General features: G+C 42.7%; 1 protein-coding gene across 4 annotated transcripts in view; it reads right to left on the reverse strand.

Moving 5' to 3' along the window:
• MSRA (methionine sulfoxide reductase A) overlaps positions 1–12,036 on the reverse strand; it is a 251,652-nt gene that overhangs the window by 134,298 nt on the left and 105,318 nt on the right. For 3 of the 4 annotated variants that reach the window (XR_007908460.1, XM_051812338.1, XM_051812351.1), the window contains exon 3: positions 1,260–1,379. The exons of the other annotated variant lie outside the window; for it this stretch is intronic. Coding sequence is in view for 2 of the 3 variants with exons in the window: in XM_051812338.1 (XP_051668298.1) it covers positions 1,260–1,379 (120 nt within the window). In the remaining variant the exon portion in view is untranslated. The remainder of the gene's footprint in view (positions 1–1,259; positions 1,380–12,036) is intronic. 4 annotated transcript variants of the gene reach the window in all.

A 12,036-nucleotide genomic window follows, 5' to 3' on the forward strand; every position in this document is an offset into this window, starting at 1 on the left:
CTATTCAATTTCCAATCCTGTTCCAAACCTTCCCTTCCCTTCCCAAACCTTCCCTTCCCAAACCTTCCCTTCCTATTCCATTCATTCCATTCCATTCCATTCCATTCCATTCCATTTCTATTTCTATTCTATTCTATTCCTATTCCATTCCATTCCTATTTCTATTCCCTTCCCCTCCTTTCCCTTCCCTTCTCTTCCCTTCCTAAACCTTCCCTTCCCAAACCTTCCCTTTCTCAAACCTTCCCTTCCCAAACCTTCCCTTCCCTTTATATTCCATTCCATTCCATTTCTATTTCTATTCTATTCTATTCTATTCCTATTCCATTCCATTCCTATTTCTATTCCCTTCCCTTCCTTTCCCTTCCCTTTCTATTCCATTCAATTTCTATTTCTATTCCATTCCATTCCTATTTCCCTTCCCTTCCTTTTTTTTTGTATTCCTTTCTATTTCCATTCCATTCTATCCTGTTCTACTCTATTCTATTCCATTCCACCTTAAATATCCTTTTTCCCACTTTTCCCTATTTCCACCAAGTTCCTGCCTTTTTGGCTCCTTGTGGCACTTCTGCACCATTTCTAAAGTGCCCATTATTTCTTTGTCTCTGACCATTTCACACCCTTTCCATCGAGCCCACGTGACAGTTTGTCACTGAGAACAAGCACCAACATCAGCATTTGGCATAAAATTGTTAACAAGAAAATAAACCAAAAGAAAACTTCCAGGTTGTTCCCCACAAGTCCTGGAAAGCAAGGATTTACTTCCACAGCAACATTAGTTGGCTGCCAGTGGTTCTGTGGTTTAGGCCACAGAAAGAAACTGTGTTGGGTTATTAGTGCTGCAGAATGAAAAATAAATGCAAGGGTTTGGTCTGAAAATGACAGGATGTTGTGCATTAAACTGTATTAAAAATTGACAAATTATTAATAATAACACAAATGAGGAATTGCTGATTTTTGTTCATACTCAGATACAGACAAAAGTAAAAGCAAAATTCACATTTTTTCTAAGGGTCACACTTTCAGCATTTGAAACAGAATTCCTGAAGAATTCTTTTTTTTGTTCACACATTAACTCATTAATTATTAGGAAGTAACAACGGGATGGGCAGACACAGATTTCAGGACAGTTTAGGGTGCAAAGCCAACACCAGGGTGGACCAAACACCACATTTTTTTAGTCACTGCAGCCACTCATTTAATCCCTCATAATCTGACAGGATTACACTTCCAATCCCCAAAAACCAAAGAGGAAGAGTTACCTGAGCAGACCTCCTTGTAGGTGGGGTTTGGGGTGTGACCTCCTGCATAACCCACTTGAGTGGAGTAAACTCCCTTCTGCCTCCAGAACTTCCTCTCAGCTCCCCAGAAACAGCCCATACCTGGATATGGCATAAAACACACATTGTCACATCAAAATCTGCCAATTAATCACTTATTTGCATATTAATTACACTCCACAGTGGAGGCAACATCTATAGGCAGCACCTGCTGGTCAAGTGTTTTCCAAGATTATTTATAGGGTAACTACATGGAAAAATCCATTCTGCATCAGAGCATGACACAAATAAAGCTGATTTATGCTTCTGAATATCAACATATCACCAAGGACAAACCTTGCAATGGTTCAAAGGCCCAAACAAGGAGACTTCTCAAGCACACACCAAAAAAAAGTTACTTAAAAGGCAGTTGTTCTATTTGTGCAGCACCATTTTTGCTCGAGTTGATTAGGAAGCTGTCAAAACACAATAATTTGTATTAATGGCAAACAGTTATTTCATTTTCTGCTTTCAGGCAGAGGTGGCAGCAATAATGGATTATATTATGGGTTATGCAAGAGGAAAAATGCTTCAGTTTAGCAATTTATTCAGGGAGATACTTGATGTTCACACGAGATTCTGGTGGTCGTTCGCCCACATTGCCAATTATCAAAGGACATCAGACTGACAAAGGTGTGAACTAGCAAAACTCTCCTGGTTAAAGGAATCAAGGAACAAACACAACCAACATTTTCAATTGTCTGATGGCTTAGTTAAATAAATGTTTAAGAGACTAATTATTAGATTATTCATTTAGGGTGTCGTGCCCGCTCCAGTGTTGTGAAGATGATTCCTGATTGTGTATTTTCTCTCTCAGCAATAACACACTGCCTGTTATTATTCCCTTTCCAAAACATTTGAAATAAAAGGCAGATAAAAATAAGCTAAATATTAAATACACTTAGAAATCAATGATCCATGCTGGGTTTTCTACCAGTAGCACTGAAGATTTGACAAGTTAAAAAATTACAGAAATGATCCTTCAAAGTACAACCAGAACCTTTCTCAACCTCGATGGCTCACAAAGGCCTGTTATTCCTTTGAATCTTCAGAGATTAACTTAAATTAAAGTTGTAATGGACCAAAAATTACAGAAGTAATGACTGGGATTTCTCCTAATTCAGGTGTTCAAGCAAGCTGCATAAATCAGGAGTTCAAACTGCTCCTGGAGGCTATGGAGAGAGGGAGGAACCTTCTGAGGACAGTTCAGACCACAGAAGATATAAATTGATGATCAAATTAGTTATTCTCCCCTAATTACAGAGATCACTGGGGTTGTTAGGCTTGGGTTCCTCAGCTAAATCAGCCTGGTGGCAATTTGTAGGATCCCTCTTGAAATTCCCTCCCAGTTTTGCTTCTGAACTTTGTTCCCAGAGGCTTGATCAGCGTGAAAAAGTCAAGAATCTGCATGTCCATGTTAAAGTGCTGGAAATGGCTGTTCCCTACTGTCAGACAGTGAAACAGTTAATGGCTTAAACATTGTAAGATCACCCCAAGACTTTTGTCCACTGCAGCAAACTGCAAAGAAGCAGCTGCTCACCCAGCAGAGCCCACCCTTCCCTGAACATGCCAACTGGGAAAGCACCTTCGGATCAGAGAAGTCAGTGCCACTGTCCAACTATCCTGGGTGCAGATGCACACCTGAAGCTACAAACTGCATTTCCAGATAAGGGAAGAAGGCTAAGAAAGGGCAAATCCTGCAAGGTGGGATAATCCTTCTTATCATACCAATGTCCTCCCTTACATGATGACTCTGCAGTGAAAACCCCTCCTGGGAGCATCAAAGACTTGTGACATGTCCCCTGACGTGATCCACGATAAAACTCCCCACCCTGGGGAGGTACAAGGCATTCCCACCTGAGCTGCAAGTGTATAATAACTCAGGAAACCTTTGAGGTTTGGGGGGGGGGGGCTTCCCCCAGCCCCAACAGATCAAAACCACCCCTTCAACAAATAGACATGGAAGCTGCAACTCCCAAGTTTCATCACTGGATCCAGTGGGTGGTGACTATATATACCAGTCACCTTATATATATATATATATCTCCTTATCCTTTCTTTCTCTCCCTTACACATTCTCTTAAGTGGTATTTTTATACTTTAATATTGCTATGCTTTAATAGTGCTATATTGCCATTTTTTATGTTGCTATATTGCTACAGATGCTTTAATATTGCTGTAGATGATAACACCCAAAACACCAACTTACCTGTTTACCTTTGAAACCAAACTGTCCTAAAATAAACCCTACATATATATGTTTACACTGATTATTCAGTGTTGTTTCACTCTAATTCACCCCAAGGGATTTATTAATAAGAACCTGGGTCACCCTCCCCTTCTGGGGCAGGTCATAGCACCTACACGCTCCCCAGCACTCACTGTACTGCAGCAGGGATTTTGGCAGGATACATGGGATATTTTTACAAGGAACTTGCCCATAAACCTGTGTTCACGTGTGGTTTTACACGTATGAGTGAGAAATATGGATTAAAACACGCTTCCAGATTGGATGTTAGGAGAAAATTCTTCACCGAAAGGGGTGAAGCCCTTCCCAGGACAGGGGTGGAATCCCCATCCCTGGAGGGATCTCAAAGCCATGTGGATGTGGCACTTGGGGACAGGGGTTAGTGATGGCCTTGGCAGTGCTGGGGGATGGTTGGACTCGATGATCTCAGAGGGCTTTTCCAACTTAAACGACTCTCTGATTCCATGTTGATTTGACCTGGTGACCTCCGGATCCTCCTCAGAGGTTCTTTCCCTTTTCCCTCTCCCAGTTCATGTCTGAGCTCATCCTGCTGCCCTTCCCCTGAGAGACAGAGACATTTTATTCCCCTGCTGAAGCCTCCTCCTCATTTCTCTGCCACCTCACAGCAACAATAAATCCTCCCATCCACGGGAACAGATAAAATTGAAATCTTTGTCATAATAAAACAACCTGCTCCTAAAGAGACATAATTTACAACAATACAGCACTAAATTGCTTTTCCACAGGATTAATACAATCAGAGGCTGATGTTTGTTATTCTGCTAAAGTGGTGCCAGAGAAATTGTCATAAGGAGAGAAATATTAACAATAAAACCCCACATAATATTCCAGAGTTAAGACACGTGAGCTCATGGAGTGCCTGTTTTCCAGAGCACTGCCTGTCTTAAGCTATGGAAAACATGGACAACTACTAAAACAGGGAAATAATCGCAGTTCAAGACTTGTAGAACAAAAAGAAAAGTTGACTTTCCCTAATTATTACTACTTTAGGATGAAAACCGAAGAAATAAATAATTTAAATAATAAATTTAAATAATTAAATAAAACTCAGAGGGGGGGGGAAAAAAAGGGCAAAAAAACAGTAGGGAAATAAACATAAAAGCCAATAAGCCACCCCTGTTATAATTTGAAACTAGAAAATATGAATGTGATTTTAAACTATTCATGAAGGAATTTGCATAATCCCCAGTCCTGGTGAAGTGAGTGGAGCTTTGGAGTTAGATAGAGAGCTTCCAGAGGCATTCCTAAGAGAAAGGGAAGAAAGGAAATACTGGGGAACATCCTCACGTTCCCAGAAAGAAAAGTATTATTTGAACATAATGGGAATTGCAGAAGAGTGTTTGAGCATTGAAGATATTTGTCACTTTTTAATTGCTAATTTGCAAAATAAAACCTATTCTTTTAGTGATAGGTTTTGACTGACTCTTAATTGGAATTTCAAAAGGTACTTAAAGATTTCCTTTTTTTTGCTTTTTGAACTTTAAAACCAAACAGACTCAAACAGGAATCTTTAAAGGTTCAGTCATCTCTATAAATAATATTAATCATAAAATTGGGGGATAAATGATAGTACCCATATTCCTTTCTAGAATCCACATCCTTTTCCTCAAACTATTCTCTTTATGGTTCCTACACATATAGATCCTCTAAACACCTCTTTTTGTCAGCCATGTGTTTCCATGGGCAACCCAGAGTATTTTTATATTTCTAAGAAATAGTCACCATACAATTAAGTATTCTTCTAAAATAATGAAAGCCAAGTGCTACTCTGATAAGACATAAACATCCCATTCTTGGAGATAATAAGTGGTGAAATATTCAGAGAAAAACTGAGCAGAATTGCCCCCCAGGTGATTCCAGAGAGGAACAGCTTTATGGACTGTGTTAAACACATGGACCAGGTCTGCACTGACTGCACAGGGGCTCAGACATTCAGGGATTAATTTATTTGCCTAAACGGAGACATTTGGGGTCATCTGAGATGCCTCAGGACACCCAAGACATCTGAATACACAAGGCTCACATAGATGAGACAGGAATTGGGAGAGACATGAGTCATTCCTGAAAGGCATCCTGAGGGCAGGGAAAATACTCCTGGACATCGGAAATGTAACTGTCTCATGGAATCACAGATTAGTTTGGGTTGGAAGGGACTTTAGGATCATCTCATTCCAACCCCTGCCATGGGCAGGGACACCTTCCACTAGCCCAGGTTGATCCAAGCCCCATCCAACCTGGCCTTGAACACTTCCAGGGATTCAGGGGCAGCCACAGCTTCTCTGGGCAACCTGTGCCAGGGCCTCAACACCCTCACAGGGAACAATTCCTTCCCAATATCCCATCTAACCCTGCCCTCTGGCAATGGGAAGCCATTTCCCCTTTGTCCTGTCCCTCCAGCCCTTGTCTCAAGTCCCTCTCCAGCTCTCCTGGAGCCCCTTTAGGCACTGGAAGGGGCTCCAAGGTCTCCCTGGATCCTTTTCTTCTCCAGGTGAACCCCCCCAGCTCTCCCAGCCTGGCTCCAGAGCAGAGGGGTTCCAGCCCTCAGAGCATCTCCGAGGCCTCCTCTGGACTCGCTCCAGCAGCTCCACGTCCTTCTGATGTTGGACCCTAGAGCTCCAGGTGGGGTCTCACCAGAGCACCCCATTTGCACTTTTTAAGGACAGAGAAACCAGTCCATACCCCACATACTGACATTACAAACCCCTGAAAGTCTCTGAATCTGAAGCTGAATCAGATCTCCCAAAACAAATCGATTTGTGTCTCGTTTCCCATTTCCCAGTTGCCCATTTCCCATTTCCCAGTTGCCCATTTCCCTTCCACACCTATAAAAAGTAACTAACCTGACCAGCTCAGTAGGATTCTCTGCTGCAGCCTAAACTAGATGGATCCTAAGAAAAATTGCTAATTCCAAAGTTATTAATCCTCATAATATTGTTCACAGCCTGTAATATTGTTAGATCCTTTATTTTGTGTACTGCTCACATCAGCCATCACAAGGGGACAAAAATCAGACGGGAAAATTTATTTGAAAACTATTCAACATTCAAGATGTTTTTTCCCCACTCCTACAGGAAATTTCACGATCCTCAAAGGTACCTTTTCCTCACCTTTGTTCTGATCCCTTCTCCAATGCCTGTTCCCATCTCATCTTTGAATCGTTCCCGGTCTCCACGCAGATTCCCTGATGCAAATTCCTATTTATGATTCCATTATGCAAATGAGCTGAGCAGTAAATTTGCATCAGAAGGGGATTCCTGATCCAAACTCAACCCTCACAAGCTGCACCCACTCTGTCCTAATTAGCGTCCATTAACTCCGGAGCTCCGGAGCTGCTGGAAAAGGCTGAGCTTCAGGGACTCTCAGCTTCCCATTTATTCCATTTATTTAAAGGAACTCACAGCAGGTGGATTGTTTCATATCCAGGCCAATTTTCATTTCTTTCACTGATATATCCACATAGACGGTATTTTAATTTGTGGAATATTTTTTTAGTGCCTTTTGTCCTTTACTTTTGCTGGCATTTCCTTCCCCTCTGGCATCAGGTGCAGACACACCTGACTCCTGAGTATCCACCGACCTTTCCCTCCTGCCAGCTTTACTTCCAAGCCTCCCCATTCCCTGCCCTCCCAGCAGTCCAGCAGACCATCCAGAAGCCTCTTTTTTGTCATATTTTGAGGAATGAATGCATTATTTCCTTGGCATGCCAAGCCTTCCCTGGCCTGCTGCCTGCAATCCCTACTCCCACACTCCGAGGCACTTTTCCATGCAGTAGATTAAGGAGCTGTTCCAATGCCAGGTCGGCAGCGGATGATGAACTGCAAAGGGTATGGATCCTGCTCCTCCTTCTGTTATCAGGATTTTACAATATATTCCACTGGTAGGGGGGGAAATGTCAGGTTTAAATAAACCCTCAGAAAAAAATCAAACAAGCTGGTGCTGAGAGAACAAAGAGCAGCAGGTCCTGGAAACCTCTTCCCTAAGCCCAGATCAGGAAGGAGCAGGACAGGATCTATCCAAAGCTCAGACAGAGGAGCCTGGCTCTGGTGCCAGATTCTGCTCCAAAACCCTGGAAGCAATGGCTGTGCCAGCTGCTCCTGTGCTCCAGGACCCAGCCAACAGGAGCTGCTCCTATACATTGAGGCAGGAAAGGACAGTCAAAAGTACATCCCACCGGCTACCTTGGAGCATCCAGCATTTCCCCTGGAGCTGGAGACACAGCTGCCAATATCCCACTTCCCTTGGCCACTGCAGGACTTGGCCCAGCTTTGGAATACGATTGATTTAGTTCCCTCTGTAAAATCTGGAGAAGGGAATGCTCAGCTGCTTTGAACTGAAATGGTTTTGGTTTTTTCTCCCTCCTGTTGGAAGGAATAAATTGAAGCTCAGCAAGTTCCATACCTATGGAATAGTGCTCATTTCCAACATTTCTGCCAAATGCCAACTGTGATTGGCATTTTCTCTTAAAAAAAAAAATCATGGAGAGCAGTTGGTTCAGCTGATTGATTGAAGTTGGGCCAAGGACTGGTATTTCTGAGCACTGAGCCAAAGGGAAGTTTCTGCTCTGAAAATGTGGGAACCAATGATTTTAAGAATTCCTCAGGTTGAAGTGGGGACCTCGGATTCACCAGGGCAGGTCAGGATGAGACCTTAGTGGGCACCATCGTGTGCACCCCACTAAAGGAACAACGGGCAAGTTGGTGACAAGGAAGATGTGATGGGATCCAGCAGATCTCTAGGAGAGGCCATGGAGATGCTCCAAGGGCTGGAGCCCCTCTGCTCAGGAGACAGGCTGGGACAGCTGGGGGGATTCACCTGGAGAACAAAAGGATCCAGGGAGAACTTAGAGCCCCTTCCAGTGCCTTAAGGGGCTCCAAGAGAGCTGGAGAGGGACTTGGGACAAGGGCCTGGAGGGACAGGACAAGAGGGAATGGCTTCCCAGTGCCAGAGGGCAGGGAGAGATGGGATATTGGGAAGGAATTCTTCGCTCTGAGGATGGTGACATCCTGGGATGGAATTCCCAGAGAAACTGTGGCTGTCCCTGGATCCCTGGAAGTGTCCAAGGCCAGGTTGGATCAATCTGGGGTAGTGGAAGGCATCCCTGCCCATGGCAGGGGGTGGAATAAGATGAGCTTTAAGGTCCCTTCCAACCCAAACCATTCCATGATCTCCCTGTCTGGACAATCATATCAGGATATCCTGGCAGCCCAGGAGAACAGCCAGCATATCCAGTCTACACACAGTGATTGTTCACCTGGTTACAATGTGGACACAAATCCAGAACTAAACTGGATCTCAAATCCCACATTAAGTGAGTGAATCCAGCTTTGCTGAACACTTTGGTACTGTCTGTGCACTTACACAACCTTCACTAAGGGCCTGAAAATCTAAAATGATCAAAGCTGTGTCCTCAAGACAAAAACACAGCGTTAAGCTACCCCAGAGCCTTTGTTCTGATTTTTTTCCAGTTCTTGTCGAGAATCTGGAAAGAATTCCAGACTCAGATTGAAATGCACCATCATTTCAAATGCATCTCTTCCACAACACCCCCATCGTGTAGGGTGCTTTGGGCAGCCATCTGGATGCACAGGGGATTCGTGTTATCAATCAGGACTTGCAGCAAAATTGTATTACTGATACCCTCAGGGGGTTCAACATCCAGAATATTTGAGCAATCACAGAATATCTGAGATCCCTGGAAAACAATCAACTAAGAAATGGTTGGGAGGAATATGAAAACAAAACAAAAAAAAAATTGAAATTGAGAACAAGCTCCGCTGAAAGAAATAAAACTCCTGGTGACAGATGGCATTAAGAGGATGATCTTCCCAGATAAGCATTGGCTCTAATGCTACAACAGGGTTGATAAATATGTTGAACAGCTTGCCTGGGGCAAGTCAAACAAAGCCCTGGGCAAGGAATTTAAAATGCAGTTTGCCTAACAGAGCAACTAAAGAGGAATTTCTTGGCTCACCATTTTGCCAAGGCATGTTCTGTTCACACTGCATGAATTCCCAGAGAAACTGTTGGGTTTGCTGCTTTTTTTTTTTTCCATAGGAGAAGCAGAAGCCTCATGTTCATTCAAATTAACAAAAGCCCAGGAAATTTGTTCCTGCCTGCGAGGTGGCTCCTGACATCCGTGTTTGTGTATGGAGGGATGTTTGTATGGAATCTGCACAACAGATTAGGGTTATTGTAAAAGGAAAAGCAGACTATCATCACAGGAGAGGAATATTTTACTGTCAAGAGAAAAACTGCCATGTTTTCAGCACCAGAAATAACGTGTCATAAGGATGACTTTGGAAAAAAAAAAACCCTGAGACAACAGCCCTCGAAGTGGGAAAAGCAAGAGGGGGACGCAGAAAACGACTGGCAAAATGTGTTTATTCATTCCATCCTAAAAGCATGTTACAAGTTATAAATAATACAAAGTCAACAGGATTTAAACAAAGCTGAAGCCAATCTCGAGAATGTTAATAAGGCACAAAGCACAGTTGCTCTGAACTTCTCAGTTTGAACAAGAGAGGTTTCAGATATTCCTATTTAAATGCAGTTTTGAGCTTAACCAGCAGAGAGCAGGGACAGACACAAGTCAGTGCATTACAACACTTTCCAAAGTGGCCTTATTCACTGCCTTGGAATTCTTTCCCACCCAATAAGCAGGAATATTTACACCATTTTTATCCTGAAGATCAACAGAGCCGTTTTCTGGTGACTCCACTTAATAAAATTCCATCATCCAAATTCTCTGTTGGAAATCTTGCCTCTAATTCCAGCTATAGCCCACTCAAAAAAAATCATTTCTGGTGATCTGAAAGGTTCCCATCACACACACAGGAAGGAGAAGATGGAAAAGCAACAGAGGCCAAACTTTCTGACCCTTAGGAGATGGCCCAGAATATCCCTGTGCCTGTGACACATCCCATGAGCTGCACCTGGAGCCTTCAGAAGTTCAGCTTGGGTCTAAATAATGAGAATCTAAATAATCCACTTCTCAGGAAAAGAAGAAACTGTGAGAGTGAGGAAATCCAGCAACCTCTGCAGCTCTTCCCTCCCTTTTTCCACAGACCTGGGGTACAGGCTTTGTTCCTAATCACTGCAAAAAGCATTTTGCACACATGAAATATAATATATTAAATATTACTGTAAATAATCCACAACTGAGGAATGAGTGGTCCCAAAGCAAAAGAATGAATCCCTTTTGGAAAAATACCAAAAGATGCCAATTAACAGGTCTTTGTTTAAATCTCTTTTTCATGCCATGACTATGACTTTTGGCAGTTGGAAACGATCACCTTTGAGGTCTTTTCCAACCTTAGTGATTCCATGATTCTATGATTCTATGTCTATTTAAATAGCACTTGATAAAGCTATATATTCTCTAGCTTCTTCCTCCCCAAATTTCGATATGTTCCTATTCTTCAGCAAAACTTTGGATTAAAAGTAGCAACATTCACCTAATTCATCTTCTGCCAGTGGAATTTCACTGCACTACAGGAATGTGGAAAACACAAAATACAGAAAAAAATACAAAAATATATTGGAAAAAAAATACAGAAAATATATTGGAAAATTGTGATTGCTGGAACATGTGGAGGCAAAGAGAACAACTGGTGACCTCGATATCTGTGAAGTTGAGGAGACGACCAGTGAAGATGCCCCAGGACAGTGGTCACAGCCTCAAACCTGCCAGAGCTCAAGGAGTGTTTGGACAACGCTCTCAGGGACAGGGTGGGATTGTTGGGGTGCCCTGTGAAGAGCCAGGAGTTGGACTGGATGATCCTGGTGGGTCCCTTCTAACTCATGATTCCATAAAGACAAAGCATTGGACAATAGGAATCAAAAATGTTTAACAATAAATAGAGAATTCATCCAAAAATTACTTCAATGTCTTACTCCTGAAGATTTCCATCCTAAACAATGTATTTGGTCTTTGATCAGAGAAACAACACAGAACCCCAGGATGGTTTGGGTTGGAAGGGACCTTAAAGCTCAGCTTGTCCCACCCCCTGCCATGGGCAGGGACACCTTCCACTACACCAAGTTGAGGTTTAGTCTAATCCACTTTAAAATTGAACTAATTCTGTCTACTTGGCTTTGTATAAATAAGGATTTCCATTCTCTTTAGACAGGTGTAGAACTGGGAAACACAAGATGAGCAGGAGGCTTTGGGAATTCGGGCCTGAATTCTGACTGTAAAAGACATTCTCTCTGAAGGTGATTTCCATCATTAGTGGTGTTGCTGTTTTCAAACCCGAAGAACATAAATCCTTTGTCCCAGATTTGACTTTCACTGTGCTGGGTTCTGGGTACAAATGCAGAACAAAACAGCAACATCCTCCAAAGCTGAGCTTTCACTTTACAGGGTCATTGGCATCGGTACATTTCGAAACATCAAAGGGATCTGTTACAAACTCTTTAATTCAGCTGTTGGAAACCAATAAACACCTGTTT

Source organism: Manacus candei, unplaced genomic scaffold (genome assembly GCF_025592945.1).
Source record: "Manacus candei isolate 608988 ecotype Guabito, Panama unplaced genomic scaffold, ASM2559294v1 h1tg000007l, whole genome shotgun sequence".
NCBI lineage: Eukaryota > Metazoa > Chordata > Aves > Passeriformes > Pipridae > Manacus > Manacus candei.